This window comes from Sminthopsis crassicaudata, chromosome 5 (assembly GCF_048593235.1).
Source record: "Sminthopsis crassicaudata isolate SCR6 chromosome 5, ASM4859323v1, whole genome shotgun sequence".
NCBI classification, from domain to species: domain Eukaryota; kingdom Metazoa; phylum Chordata; class Mammalia; order Dasyuromorphia; family Dasyuridae; genus Sminthopsis; species Sminthopsis crassicaudata.
The window spans coordinates 255,761,479-255,777,123 of NC_133621.1; the positions used below are offsets into that span (position 1 = coordinate 255,761,479).

The 15,645-nt window shown below is 32.1% G+C and overlaps 1 protein-coding gene across 1 annotated transcript in view; it reads left to right on the forward strand.

Moving 5' to 3' along the window:
• The window catches only part of LOC141543970 (tenascin-R-like), a 28,681-nt gene that overhangs the window by 2,295 nt on the left and 10,741 nt on the right, over positions 1-15,645 (forward strand). Inside the window, exons 3-9 of the mRNA XM_074269627.1 lie at positions 922-1,191; positions 5,159-5,419; positions 8,836-8,966; positions 9,131-9,260; positions 10,784-10,934; positions 11,915-12,021; positions 12,773-12,870. Of these exons, the coding sequence (XP_074125728.1) occupies positions 922-1,191; positions 5,159-5,419; positions 8,836-8,966; positions 9,131-9,260; positions 10,784-10,934; positions 11,915-12,021; positions 12,773-12,870 (1,148 nt within the window). The remainder of the gene's footprint in view (positions 1-921; positions 1,192-5,158; positions 5,420-8,835; positions 8,967-9,130; positions 9,261-10,783; positions 10,935-11,914; positions 12,022-12,772; positions 12,871-15,645) is intronic.

A 15,645-nucleotide genomic window follows, 5' to 3' on the forward strand; every position in this document is an offset into this window, starting at 1 on the left:
GTAGAGAGTTTTCTCATTATTGAGATACATCCACTAAAATGCCAAAGTATATAAGCTATGTAATTGATGATCATGCCTAAGAACTAATTGGAAAATTTCTGAAATTAATTCAATCCCCTATTTTAAAAGATTTAAAGGCACAATAGCATAAAGAAATAATGTTCAGAGATGTTAAAAGTCACAAAGTAAAGCATAGGAATGCTTAAGGAAGTAAGCTAATCTCTTAAACTTAATTTTCACCACATAGCTTCCAGGAAAAAAAAAAAAAGCATACAAAGGCTACCTTATAAGGAAGCAGCAGATCACATTTCTTTAGAGCACATTAAGGTTTACAATATACCTTTTACAAAAAAAAACAACACAGCAAGATTGCACAAGCATTCTCCCTTTTTGATAGATGATGAAAGTAAGGTTTAGCTGGACAAATGCTTCTCCTGGGATCAATCAACTAGGAAGAAGCATAGTCAAAACTTGAATCCAATTTTCCTATGTAAGCAGTGATTTAGCATAGTATCCCTAGCTTCTAATAAATAATTTAATTTAGATATCAGAAATTAAATTCTATGAATTTAAAGACATACCTTTATAAATGCAACAATTATTGTTTTGCTAGTAACAATGTTTTAACTTGTGATAGGTTTTCAATGATATTCATATATATCCTTGTGTTCTATAAATTTAAAGCACATATGTAACTATGCACATTCAAATATGTATACATGCATTTTAAGTAATAGCAATTCTTTTTTGATAAATTTATGAAAGCAAAAACTAAAATTCAGGTGTGGAACTGATTCATCTATTCCTTTATTGATTTTTATTAATTTTACCCATCCATTTTTGCTTATAAATCTATCCATTCATTTATCTATCTTTTTATTTACTTATCTATTTATCTAATTTTTGTTTGTTTATCTTTAGGTGTCAGCCCCCCTCGAAATGTTTCTGCTAGATCTGATGATGTGGGAGAAGATAGTATAATTCTTCAGTGGGAACCTCCACATGATAGTTTTGAATTCTACATTCAAGCAAAATCTGTATCAGATGCATCTGAAACCATTAAGCATTTAGTAAATAACACTAACAAATTCAAGATTGATCTATTAACTCCTGGGATGACCTATGACATAGGAGTAGCAACTGTGAAAAATGGAAATAAGAGTGAACTCATTACTATTCAAAAAACTCTAAGTAAGAGACTGATTTATAAATTGTTATCAAATAGTTCCTTGTTTGAAGGTAATAGTTAAGTACTGGAAAATGTAGTTTTGCATTTCAATAAGAACTAGAATACTTAATATATTTCTGGAATTTTTTTCCTTTTATTTTTGGTGTTTTATGTTTGGTATACTGTGTTATTTGGTATACTGTTTACTGTGGTATACTGTGGTATACTGTGTTATTTGAACTTCTAAACTCAGCCTCAATTCATTATGCGGGTGGCTTGATCCATAAAAGAGTAAAGTTAGATTTTTACCATGTCTGACTCATTTTACTCCTCCACCACACAGTTCTAAGAAAATCAGGAATGGTTTATAGCTAGATCTTCCTTAAAAGGAATTAGCAGAACCCTATCTAGCAAAGATACTAAATGTATAAAGCAGAAAATAGCTATTTATTTCTTCTACCAAAAAAAATACCTAAAGCCTAAAAAACTCAAAAGTATGTAAATCATAAAATATAACCCATCAAACCAATTTTATCTCTCCTAGAAGATAAAGACATTTTGTGGGACTGCCAAATTGATATTTGGCAATCATTTCAGATTAGTCCTACATGAATAAATCACCAACTAGACATCACTGGGGCTTCCTTTGTCCTGTTAGGAATGTTATTCTCTGAGAAATATGCAAGTATGGAAACCCACTGATCCTTAAGCTGTGACTTAGGGACACCCCAAACTCTCAGATTTAAGAGATAGCCGCCAAAGATGTCTATTTCTCAAGCTTATAGTTGGGTGGCCCAACTTAGGGGGGAACCCCATAAAATAGGGGAGGCAGGCTTAAAGATCGGTCTTAGGCTCATGTAGGCAAGAATTATGTTTTTGAGGCCATTAATGTGATATAGTAGATAAAATACTAAACTTAGAACCAGGAAGAGCTAGATACAAATCTCAGATTTACTGTACCCATAGTATAAAAAGGGACTAGAGAAAAGAGAATAGGACATTTGCTTTTACAACTCTACAAGCTTCTCAAGGAAAGAGATTACTTTACCGGAATCTCCCCAACAAGATGCCCAGAAGCAAATCCTAATTGACACAACCTTGTCACAGGGTGAAAGAAATACCAATTAGAAATTAGTAACCAATTAGTTTTTTCAGCAAAGGGAAATATGTGTTCCCTAGCAAAAGGCCAATGTATATATTCATTTTGTATATATTCATTTCACCGGAACTAGAGCATATGCCAAGGTCCACAGGAAGTGCCCCAGGGTAGTAGAGCAGTAGGTTCTATCTCATTGACTCCCTTTTCCTGGTGTTTCTGATAAAAGTTTTTGTTGCATAAAGTGCATTGGTTTGTTCTTGAGCTTTTTCACATGTACACCAAAATATAGATTTGTGTGTTTATGTGGGTATATCCACATGTGTGGAATATCACACAGATAGCAAGGATAACCTTGTATTTATATTGTTTCTTATTCACTCTAGTTCTTATAGTAACTCAGATGTAGAAATACTTAGGTAAAATTATTAAGACACTTACTAACCCATAAATTCTATCTCTCCTGAGATACTCAAGTCAGTTCCATAATTCAAAATATCCAAATGGAGACTAGATGGCCTTTTGAACATGTTGTAAAAAGAAAATCCTCTTTATAGAGATGGATGGATGATATCATGTATGATAATTTAAAGATGAAACCATTACAAGCCAATTTCCTCATTTTTGAGATGAGGTAAATAAGACCCAAGAAGAGGTGATCTGGCCAAACAAAACTAACAAACAAAAGTCTTCTGAACCAAGACGGTCACTATATAATACTGCTTCTGCAGTATTTATAGTTTTATTCTTTTTAGTAGCTTTTACTAGATGACTTCTAAAGTCTCTCTCTGAGATTCTCTGAATTTTTTGTCCCTAAATCTTTCTCTCTTATCTTATCTTATCTTAGTCTGAGAAATCAAGATACTTGACAAGCAGCAAACTGAAGCCTCTAGTCACAGCTATGCAGATAAACACTACAATCTATTTTCATCCTTCCAAAGACTAAAGGTTTAATGGAACTGAAGGAAAATGGTAAAACAGTAATAAGAAATAAAGGTAGCATGATTGCCAGCATGGGCAATTTGGATTCCTCTTAAAGCTAAGAATTGGCCATAGCTTTAATCTACAGGGAATGGGACTGAACATGAGAATTGCTATGTAGGGCTTTTTTTTTGTTTTTTTTTTTTTTTGTTGTTGTTTGTTTGTTTGTTTGTTTGTTTGCTTTTTTAGGATGGAAGATTAATTTCTGGAGAATGACTAAGTTACTCTAAGACCCTGGCTAAAAAATCATATTATAATTCATCTTCTACTATGCTTATTATTATAAATAGGACTACAAATTAATCTTATCTCTACCTGAATCTGAATCTATCTGAAATAGTAGAGACAATTCCACACCACCTTCCCTAGAATTCTCTTTACTAATGAAACTATGGAATCTGTCAGAGAGTGGGAGGGAAAAGAGAGAGACACAGAGAGAGAGACAGAGATAAAGACAGAGAAAGACAGAGATACACATATACAGAGAGACCAAAAGACAATAAAGAAAGAAAAGAAAGGAAAAAAAGAAAGAGAAAGGAAGGAAGGAAGGAAGGAAGGAAGGAAGGAAGGAAGGAAGGAAGGAAGGAAGGAAGGAAGGAAGGAAGGAAGGAAGGAAGGAAGGAAGGAAGGAAAGAAAGAAGGAAGGAAGGAAGGAAGAGAGGAAGGAGGGAAGGAGCAAAGGAGGGAAGGCGAGAAGTAGGAAAGGAGAGAAGGAAGGAAGAAAGGAAGGGAGGGAGGGAGAGAGGAAGAAAAGAGGGAGGAAGGTCCTGTCAGAAAGAAAGAAATGGAAGAAGAAAGGAAGTGAAGAAGGCAGAAAAAGAGAAGGAAGGAAGGAAGAAAAGAAGAAAGGAAGGTATAAAATATTTAGAGAGAATTAGGAAATTTATATGTAATTCTTTCAAACAGGTAACTTCCTCTTTTATGGAAATTATATCTTTTTACTTTACAATCTCAGAGTTGCCTAGATGAGTAATGAGACATGACTTGTAGAGGGTCACACAGTCAATATATTTCAGAGATAAGACTTGTACCCATGTCTTCTTGAGTCTTGAACCAGTTCTCCAGTGAGTCTTACTTCTGACAAAAAAAAAAAAAAAAAAAAAAAAGATTGCTCCACCGCAGCTAATTATTTAATAATAATATACAATAATTATGCAATAATACTAATCACAGCATCTGGAAATGAAAAAAAATCTGAAATTTTAAAAACTTACTAATCTTTTATAAGTAAAATTTACCTTTTAGTTCTATTTTCTTCCTAAAATATGGAGTGAAATGCTGAAATGGGCATGAACAATATAAAAAGGATCTCTGAGAAGCACAATATCTTATTCTGAATACTACTTGGATTAATTAAACATTCACAAACTTTCAAAATTTGAAAATTGTAAAGAAATTAAGCTGTAATTTGATTATATATATATATATATATATATATACATGAAGTAATTCCCAATATAACATACCCAAAATTGATGACCACATTCTACTTAAAGACCTCCAAAAAAAAAGAACTGCTACTTTTCAAGGCAGCTGCTAACAATAACAAAAATAACAAAAATAACAAAAATAACACAGCTACTACTACTACTATGACTACTACTACTACTACTACTACTACTACTATTTTGGAGAGCTCTTGCTGACAGGAAGTTTTTCCTGACAGGCCTAAATTTGTCTATTTGCAATTTCTCCTTTTGTTCCTATTTCTATCTTTTAGAGCCAAACAACAACAACAACAATAACAACAACAAAATGCAAAATAGAATTTCTCCTCCACTTCAAAATACTTGCTTACTTATGACATGGACATTTATCATTTTAAAAAATTCATGGACTATCTCTGTTGAGCAACTGTGCTTTGTTAGAAAAAACTCATTTAAAATATACTTTCTTTTTTGTTTGTTTTTCAGAACCCAAACCAGTTCAGATTATTATCCCATATGAATTTCATAGTACTTCTGTGATTTTCTTTGTTCAAATGCCTGATATTGGTGTGTTTGATGGCATATATATTATAACGAATAGAGGTCCCAATATAACAGTACCTTTAAAAAGCAACAACAAAATTACTATTGAAAATCTGACCCCAGGCACAGAATACAATTTCCTGGTTTCTACAATCAGTGGAGACAGACTAAGCACTATGTATCGAGTACCTTCAGTAAAAACTTGTAAGTAATTCAAAGTAGAGTGAATTTTCATTGCTGGTCTTGCATTACAGCATTACACATTCTTTTTTAGTACAATTGCCTAGTATTTCCTAATATATAATCCCTATGAATACATATTGTGTACAAATATAAATAAAACATGAGTGAATGTATTAAGTATTTCTAACCATTGAGTCTGATTTTTGTATTGCCTTTGTCACTTTGGTATATTAATGGCATATTCCCTCAGGATAAGCTCAAGGCTAAATTGTAAAGTATATGAAATATGTTTTCAGTGCTCACTCCCCCATTTTATCAAACTACTCCTCTGTCTCAGTGCTATGATTTGAGATACTCAGTGTCCTCTCTATGTTCCTTTGTCACTCAAGGTGGGGGCTCAACTCTACAGGGACCCTTCCAAGTAGCACCTAATCCTCAGGACCTTTCCCTAACCTCTCCTCATTAAAACTTATCCAACTGGCATTACATTTCCTTAGTGCCTTGCTGATAAATAATTCAGGGTAAGGTGTTAAGAGTTTTATGTATTGCCAGTTTTAGATAACATATTTGCCTTTCAACATAAGTCCTAAATGTGGTACAGAAAGTAGGACTAAAATTATCACTTAGTTGGACTCAAATTCTGTCCACTCTCCATTCCCTGTTTATGCTTTTTACTCAGAAAGAGTTAAGAAATTAATAGTCTTTATCTCACAGTATTAATTAAATGCTTAACATTTGTTATTAAGAAAATCAAGTAAAGTTATATAGGAATGCTTTAAATCAGTAGAGCCATGTCTTTCCATATTTTTGTACTGAATTTTGATTGGGGATTATTGGACATAATGCAGTTTTATCTTTGCTTATCTCTTTTAGTGCTTTTTTATTCTAATTTTTTTTAATTTCAAGAATTGATATCATTATCATAATTTTAGTGCTGCAAAAGGCCTTAGAGAACCTCTTTAGTACAACTCTCTGTTTTTACAGAAATTGATAAAAACATTTTCATTTATATAACATTTTAAGGTTTATAAAGAGATTTATAAATATCTCATTTTATCTTCTTGACAACCTTGAAAAGTAGGTGCTACCATTATTCCTAGGTTACAAAAGAGGATTTTGAGGCAGATTTGTCATGGGTAATACAATTTGGAAAGGTCTCAGGCAGAATTTGAACTCATATTTCTGACTGAAATTTCAGTACTCTGTGATATACACTTGCCTGATGAAGAGCAAGACCCAGAGAGATGAAATAATGTCTCAAATTATGGGGTAGTAAATATCAGAGCAAAGATTTAAAACCAACTCCTTTGACTCAAACTATACTATTTTTTCTCCCATGTTTTAAAAATGTCATGAGTAAAGTTTTTTAATAAAAAAAGAAATCTTTTAAAATATAAGAGAGAAATGAGAAAGATGTGTAAAAATTTCATCCCCACATATTTCCTTTAAATTAGAAATACAGATAAATCTTTGTTTCTCTTAATACTTATATTTCAATTTCCTAGGGTCTACTCAATTTTTGTCTTTTCATTTTAAATTCTTGGAAATCCTCTATTCCATTAACAATCCATTTATCTCCAAGAGGATTATAATTAGTTTTATCTTAATAAGTTGTTATATTTTATTATGTAACTTTGTCTTTTGTCTTTTGGAATATTGTAGTCTTAACTCCCCTTTAAAAAAATTTCTTTTTGACTTCTTAGGACATTTTTTTCCCTCTTTTGCTTGGAAGCTCTGGATTTTGGTTTTGATGCTTCCAGGAGTTTCATTCTGAATTTTTTTGATTAAATTCTTCCTCATTTTACATTTCCCTGTAGTTCTGAGAATTCTGGGAAATTTTTCACTAATATTTTCTGGAAATTATGGTATCTAGCTCCACCCCATCCCTCTCCTTTTTTTTTACCTGATCATAATTTTTGGAGAGTTTAATAATTCATATAATGTCTCTCCTTGGCTGATTTTCCTAATTCAATTATTTCTAATATTATATATTTTTAGAATTTTTTCTGTTATTTTTAATTTTTTCTTTTGTTTTATATTTTGTCATTATTGCTTGGCCCATCCTGATTTTCAAGAAAATCAGTTCCTTAATAAAGTTTTCTACCTTCTATTCTAAAGTGTCAGTTTTCATTGCTGTTTTTTTCTTCCAAATTTGTTCCATTCTATTGTTATTGTATCCTTTTTTCCACTGGGGATTGCTGCAGGACATTTTTTCCCCCTGAGGCATTATCTAGACTTGTGGGATTGATATATTCTCTTGGGGATTTGTTTCTTAAACCATATTATTTCTTCGTGGTGGTCAGATTTATTTTTATCTTGCTTGCTATTAGAAGAGTATGGGAATGTTGAATCAGACTAGTATACTGAATATTGTGTACACTCCATCCTCACAGCCTTTTAAGATAATCTCTTATCTAGAATTATTTCTTCACCATGTTTTGAGATTTTCCTCTTATGCTGAATTCATTGTGATTGTTGTTTGTTTGGTTTTTTTTTCCTCATGCTGGATTTCAAAGTAATTATTTTATCCCTCTAAGCTTCAGTTTTCTTTTTTATCCATGAAATGAAGATATTAATAACTACCATTTATAAGGTTCTTGTGAAGAGAACATGAGAAAATATACTTACTTGTTATGGTGGTTAGAACAGTAGACTCATAGTTAGGTAGACTAGGGTTCCAATCCTATCTTAGATACCTTGTAATTTGTCACTTGGGAAAACCATCTAACTTTTCTTAGCTTTAATTTCTTTAAATGTATAATAAGGGGATTAGCCTCAATGACATTTGAGGTATTTTCCAGTCCTAAATTTATGATCTCATATAAACTCAAGGAAATATCATTTTTAGAAAGGGCATTGGTTTTGAGATTCAAAGATCAAAGCTTGCTTCTGATACTTGAGCACCTCACAACCTTTTTGTGCTTGTTTCCTCATCTGAAAAATTTGAATCAATGGTCACTAAGGTCACTTCCAGATAGTTCCAAAATTTTTAGTCTAAATTCCCCCAGGACCTTTGGGACAAGCTTTTTAATTCTAGTTATTATTGTTGTTAATGTTAATGAAAGGTTGGGGATTATTATAATTTTGTATTTAATTTTGCATCTTTTACTGTATTATTGGATTTTTACTATAATCTCAGAAACCTTTATTCTTTGTTGGGTTTATCATTATCCAAATGGTGAATTTACTACAATCAAAATATTTATCCATCTCTTCCAGCATTTCAAAGTCATAACAGTTCTAAAACTAAATTATGGTTTTGAAAAATGATTTCCAGCAACCTTGTTGATGAATATTGGAGAAAAATAAAAGGAATGTCCTTTCTGTAGTGTTCATTTGTTCATATTTTTTCTTTATATCCCTTGCGTGGAGAAACTGAAAGAAACCAACTTAGTTGAAAACCTGCAATGACATACTATTTTTGCATGCTTTGGTAGGTCTGGAAGTTCCATTAAACATTCGTGAAGGTAGAGTTACAGATACTTCTATTCAAATTCTTTGGGACCGAGTTGATGGAAATTTTCAGCATTATGAGATTACATGCACAAACTGTGCAGATGCTGTCATGGTATGTTATAAAATACTCTTGCTAGAATGAAAGCATATTTCATACATAAGTCTATATAATAGATACTTATATAGTAAAGGAATTAAGTGAACTTCTGACTTGTGTTAAATTTTGAAGTGCTTTTTTAACATACATACTCCACATTTTCTCTTTGGCGACAATAGGTCCAAAAGGTAATTCAAGAAAATGCAATATTCTCCAACCTGGCTCCAGCCACAATCTACAATTTTTCCATTAGAACTGAAAAAGAAGGATTTAAAGATAGCATTCCAAGGGTAAAAGAAATACAGACAGGTATGGTTTATGCTTTTTTTCTTTTTGGGCTTCATAGCAGTGCTTATTTTAAAATTTATTTTCATTTTATTAGAGGAATGTGATGTTAATTAGGGCATACAATTTAAGAAATAAAGGATAAGAAATATCCTCATTGGTAAGATTCCTTTGTACATTCTGTTAACACATCTCCCCCCTGAAAATATAGTTACAGCACAATGTTGTTGAAGAATTATATTACTTGATGATAGAGTTACCAACTTTCTGGAACTTAGCCAGTACCTACATTTATGGGTAAATGTTTTTGATGTTAGTTGAATGAGAAAATGGGGTGCCAGTTCCTCATTTTCAGGAAACTATATCTAGTGTCAATTGTTGATTTGTTCATTTGTGACACAGGGGAAGAATGGCTATCAAAATGAAATGGTGGTGGTGACTTTTCCTATTTTGTAATTAAACATCTTTTCTCTTTCCATGGTATTGTATGGACTTCCATTTCAGAAACTGGCTGCTTAATTACTTTTCCTTCAATTTGCATGATAGTGTTTGTGACTGAATATCTTGCCAGTCATTTCTGAAGTTTTCAGATATTTTCTAAAACTTTTGAACTCATCATGTAATTTTAGTTTCAGGATTTCTAAGAATTTCCTTTTTTCATGTGGATTGATATATTTTAAAAAATCATTATAAAATTTCAAAGTCACAATTTTCCCCTCAGAAAAGGGAGAACTTCTAAGAAGCTCAGATTTTGCTACTGGTCAACTCTGTCAGTGTTTCTTAGTTAATAGGATTACAAATTTCAAAGATTAAAGAATGTTTTTAATGGTGGCAGATCAGAAACAAGTCATATTAACTTCCTCCTCTATTTGATAGTTAAAATGAAGGCAAAGAAAACTCTGCAAAATACATTGGAGTCAGGAGGATTTGGGTTCAAGCCTTGCCTCTGACAAATTAGCTATGGAACACTGAACAAATTACTTAAGTTCAGTGCTGAGGAAATAATGGGTCTTAGTATAAACTTCAAGAGGTCCATGAACTTGGATGGGGGAAAATATATTATTATGTTCACTACTCTTTGATTTCCTTTGAAATCCATGCATTTTATTTTATGCATTTAAAGACATTATTCTGAGCAAGGGTCTGTAGTTTTTTATTTTATTTTTTTTCAGTTTGCTAAAGGCAGAGTATTTTATAACAGAGAAAAGGATAAGAAATCAGCTTAACTAAACACAGGGAAACTGAACATATGAACTGAATATATATTTTCTTACTGGGATTTGAAATCAGAGATTCAGAAGACCCCTCTTTTCAATAGAATTAGAAATTATTGGCACTTATTTAAAAGATTTTAAAAATCTACTTTAGGTCTAAGTGGAGGGGATTTTTGTGCCATTAATAATATATCCATACTGTTAGGCCAAGCAACATTTTTGAAGTTTGGGGGAAAAAAGAAATTTTAAACCTCCTTTAACTTCAGAAATATGTGTATAAAAGCAAAGTGTGTTGTTTCATCATTTTTAAATTGCTTATTTTCTTAATGACAGCACCTAGTGCAGTTGAATACATGAATCACAGCAGAGACTCAACATCAATAACAGTAACCTGGCTTCCAGCTAAAAGTGTACTCGATGGATATATTATATCAATAGCCAATGAAGGCTTCATGAAAGAAGAAATGTTATATTCTACTGAGAGGTATGAAGGGATTAAAATATTAGTTATATACAGGGTAGCATTTAAATTTCTTATTCTCGTGTTAGTAATTAAAAAATATAGCAAGTCTCCTTATCTTGCTCAAGCATTTCTCATACACTTGGTTCTACTTTGGTTGACTCAGTAACTTTGACTTTTATCTCAACTGTGTCAGTTCAACTTTCAGGCATCCTGATTCTCTACTTTCTCAACACCCAATCTCTGCTCCCAAGGGTTCATCATATTAATGCTATATTTAGTATGACAACTGATTGATATAACTCATTGGAAATGAAAAGATCTGAACTCTAGAGATTCTCCCACCTCCCATCTTCAGCCTCCCAGCATTTGGGATTACAGATATGTACAACCATTTTTGGCCTTGATTAGCAAATTTCAATAAATCTGAATACTGCAAGTACGGGGGATTTCCTTTACTGGTGCAGATTACAATCCTACAATCATTTACTAATGACTTAGTAAATAGTCATTGTGAGTTGCTAGAGTATGGAGGAATTGTAGAGATCATTTATAACAACTTTTTATTTTCTGGATAAGAAAACAGAGGCAAAGAAAGGTTATTATTTTCTCAGAATCATATAGATACTATGCAACAGAGTTTGGTAGAACCTACCAGAGCTGAAATTCTATTATGGAAACCTTTGAGAACTTGACATACAGTTTGTAAGACTCGAATCAGTAAACTTTAGGGTAGAAATTAATAACCAAGTGATTTCCATAATAAATTAATTCTATAAATCTTTTGTCTGAATGACTATGAAACTTTCATTCATTAATTTCAGCCATATTTCTTTGTAAAAATAATACCAGTAATGCCAATAAAATTCACTGTCAAAATACTAAAATGGGAACTTTTAATGAAGCACACATAAACTTTCTAAAGATAGTATGAGAAATTAAAAATTTTTCCAACTATTAATAACTAAATGTTTTAAAATATTATCTTTTTTTTCTTCATTCAGTATGTTCAAATTTATTGGCCTTGCCCCAGGGACTGACTTTTTAATTAGTATTGTGACTACCAATGGACTAAAGAAGAGCCAGCCTACTGTCCTCCGGGCTAGCACTTGTAAGTTCATTTATATTTAATTAATTTTTCATAGACATAGCAGGAAAATGGTTGTGGTTAAAGATAACATCTAATTTAAAACTAATAATAGTTCAAGTATTATATATATATATATATATATATATATACATATATATATATATATATATATATATATATAAACTTATGTAGTAATATTGTACTAACATTTAAGTTGCAAATATCAATATTTAAAAAAGGGAATTAGACTGGCTAAGAATACATGATAATTTCTCTAATATCTATCTAACTGTCTGTCTTCTCATATAATTTATCTTCATTTGATTTTTTTGCTGTCAGTCAGTTGAATATGTTTGGTCCCTTCCAGATCCAAAATTCTATAGCTTTGTATTATGCTTAAATAAATCTTAAGCTGCTTCTTGACAATTCTGTCTCAGGATATTTGAGAGAAAAATTGGACGGTGAAAGGAAGGAACCTAAATTCCAGGTTCACGTGAGGAACCAAGAACAGACAATTAATGAATCAGGCAGAATAGGTAGAACATGTTCATGTATGTCAAGTTTTGCTTGTTTAAATCTTTTTTGACCTTTTCTTTCCTTGGTCTGTTTTTTAAGCATGTCTTCCTATTTCAATACTATAATTTAAATCTTTTGCAGGCATAGTTTTCAATGAATGCAGCTTCATCTTTGATTGTTCAGTTTTCAGTTCAATGAGGTAAATAGAGCAATTGTGACAAATTTTGTTATTAATAGTTTCATATCATCATTTTAGTTCCAGAGCCTCCTTCAGACTTTCAAGTTTTTGGAGAGGAAGAAAACACAATATATTTGTCTTGGAAACTTCCACAAGGTGGCTTTGACAAATTTCAGGTAAAAAGCATTTCTATAAAGTTTTCACTTATCTGTTCTAATAATGCAAATTAGATCTCCAGAAGAATTCTAATGATCAAATGTCCAAAATCATGAAATAGGTAGCAGGTAATATTATTCATCTTTGATGTTTGCTTTTTCACTTTTAATGTTGAGACCACAATGATCCATATAGAGAAGAATGTTTGTATCATTTGTGTTAGGAAATTAATTAAAGAACTTCTTCTAACAATATAGAAATTTTACAAATTTTAATCTTAGTTTGTTTCCTGAAGGCACTCAGAGGTTAAAGGATTTGTCCAGGGTTATATAATAAGAGTTAGTATTTGAATCCAGATCTTTCTGACTGAGGACATGTCTATCTACTATACCCCTCTGCCATACACACACACACACACACACCCACACCCACACCCACCCACCCCCACACACACACACACAAAGAAAGAGAGACAGAAAGTAGTAAATAAAAGTTATAAAAAGATAAATTTTGGTTGATACCCATTTGAGTATATGTGCCTGCCTAAAGATACATGAATGTATACACTCATGTAAAATGCACACACACACACACACACACACACACACACATATATATATACTTACATACATATGTGAGTGTGTATAATACATAGATACATAATACAACAACACATCACTCTCCCTCCTGTACTCTGCACTACTGTTCTTCATATAATTAAAAGCCATATCCCACCTTTGTGCCTTTGTATTAATTGTACTTCATACCCAAAATGAACTCTCTTTTCATCTCTACTTCATGGAGTCCTTATTTTCTTTCAAAACAAAGCTCAAATACTACTTTCTGATGAGGAGTAAATTTGGAAGCTCTAAGCTGAGATGGATCAGCTCTTTTCCTCCTGGTCTGATTTATCTCTCTCCTTCCCAAAGTAACCCAAGGGCAGGTTCCATAGCAAATGAATTCACTACTCAATCCTGTATCAAAACAAAGTCTTTATTGATAGTAAAGGGATAGACAGGCATTTGGCCTCCAGGAAGGCCAAACTGCCTGTCAAGGGGATGCCAGTTAGCGGGCACAAGGCAGGTATAGACTGAGTGCAAGGATTCCATTTTTAGAACTTCCTTTTATACATAACTAGGGTCATAAAAACAACATTTGCACAGAGATGTTATCCAAGAGGTTCCAGAGATATTTGTAAATAAGACAGGAATTTCTCTTAATCATTTGTATCTCAAATTATCTCCTTTTACCCCTCCTCAGACAAAAATTTCCTGTTAATTATTTTTATCTTGAACTATCTCTTTTTTGACCTTATCACTTTCTTTTTAGTGATTCCTTCTTTTTTCTAAATTATATATATATATATATATATGTTAATATATATTAATATTTTAAAATATTTTCTATTAATCTACATTAATCTATTTGTCTTTTCTGTTAGAAACTCTTTAAGAATATTGATTTTCATTCTTTATATTTTATATATCTTTATATTTGAGTTCCTAATATCTATCACATAGGGGCTACTTAATTTGTGTGTGTGTGTGTGTGTGTGTATGTATCAAGGATTTAAAAATTCATTTACCCTCTTTATGGTCCAAGGTCACCAACCTAGTAAATATTAGGAAGTAGAATTTGAATGCAGATCTACCCAATTCTTAAGTCAAGAGTTCTATCTGCTGTGCATATAATCTGTATATATATATATATATATATATATATATACACATACATATATGCATATAGAGACAAAATTACCACAAAGGTAACTATCAGATATTTATTTATGGGATAACATGGACTTCTTATACTTTTTTTGTCAAAGGGTGGAGATGTCAAAATGAAACATTGGTCTGTCCTTTGTAATAACTGCCTAGGGCATTGCCATCCCCAAATTTGTTTGCATTGTTTGGGGTAGACTCTTGTCAAAAACAAGCCTCTTTATGAAGGGGCCATAAATATTTACCATCTGAATAGCATTACTCAGGATTAGAATTTCAAAGAAATATGGATTCCATAATTTTTGAGATTTTAAAAAAATATTGATTTCCATTTTTCTTCTTGTAAAAACTTTAGAGATCATATGCAAAATTAGAAAGCTTCTAACATAAAACAATGAAAATAGTTATCATCTAAAACTTTCCCCCCAAAATGCCTAATCTAAGCCATAAGGACTAATACATCTCTCCATGCAACCAACTCTATCCCCTCTCTCTGCCCCAACTATCTAAGTGATGTCTGCAACAACCTTTCCATGAGTCCTATAACCATGCTTTCTCATAGAGGCAGTCTGGGGGTCAGGTGTAAGAATTATATCTCTTCCTGACTGGGGTATTTCTTTACATACTGTGTCTCTCAAATATCACCTCTTAAGTGAGTCTTTGGCAGTTAACTGATCAGTGAGTTCATGATCAAATTCTCTAACAACAGTGTCTAGTAAAGAGATCTGTAATGTGTGCTTTGAATACTAGAAGTGAAGGATACAAGATTTTCTTCCTTTTAGTTTATGAAACTCTCCTATTTACCTGAATGAAACAAGCCTTCCTTTAACATCCCATATGTGTCTTATTGAGCAGAGAGTTTTTCATTTCTCCTTCAAGTGTCCCTTATGCCCTAAATTTAATTTACTTGTCAGATTCTGTCTTTATTTCCTTGATAAGGTAGGTGTTATTCTTGTATCCATTTCTTGTTTTCTATTCCCACTATTTCCACCACAGTTCACATTCTCAGTATTTCCATCTGAATGCCTTCTTGGCATCTCTCTTAAACTTAGCATGTCTAAAATGGAACTCCAT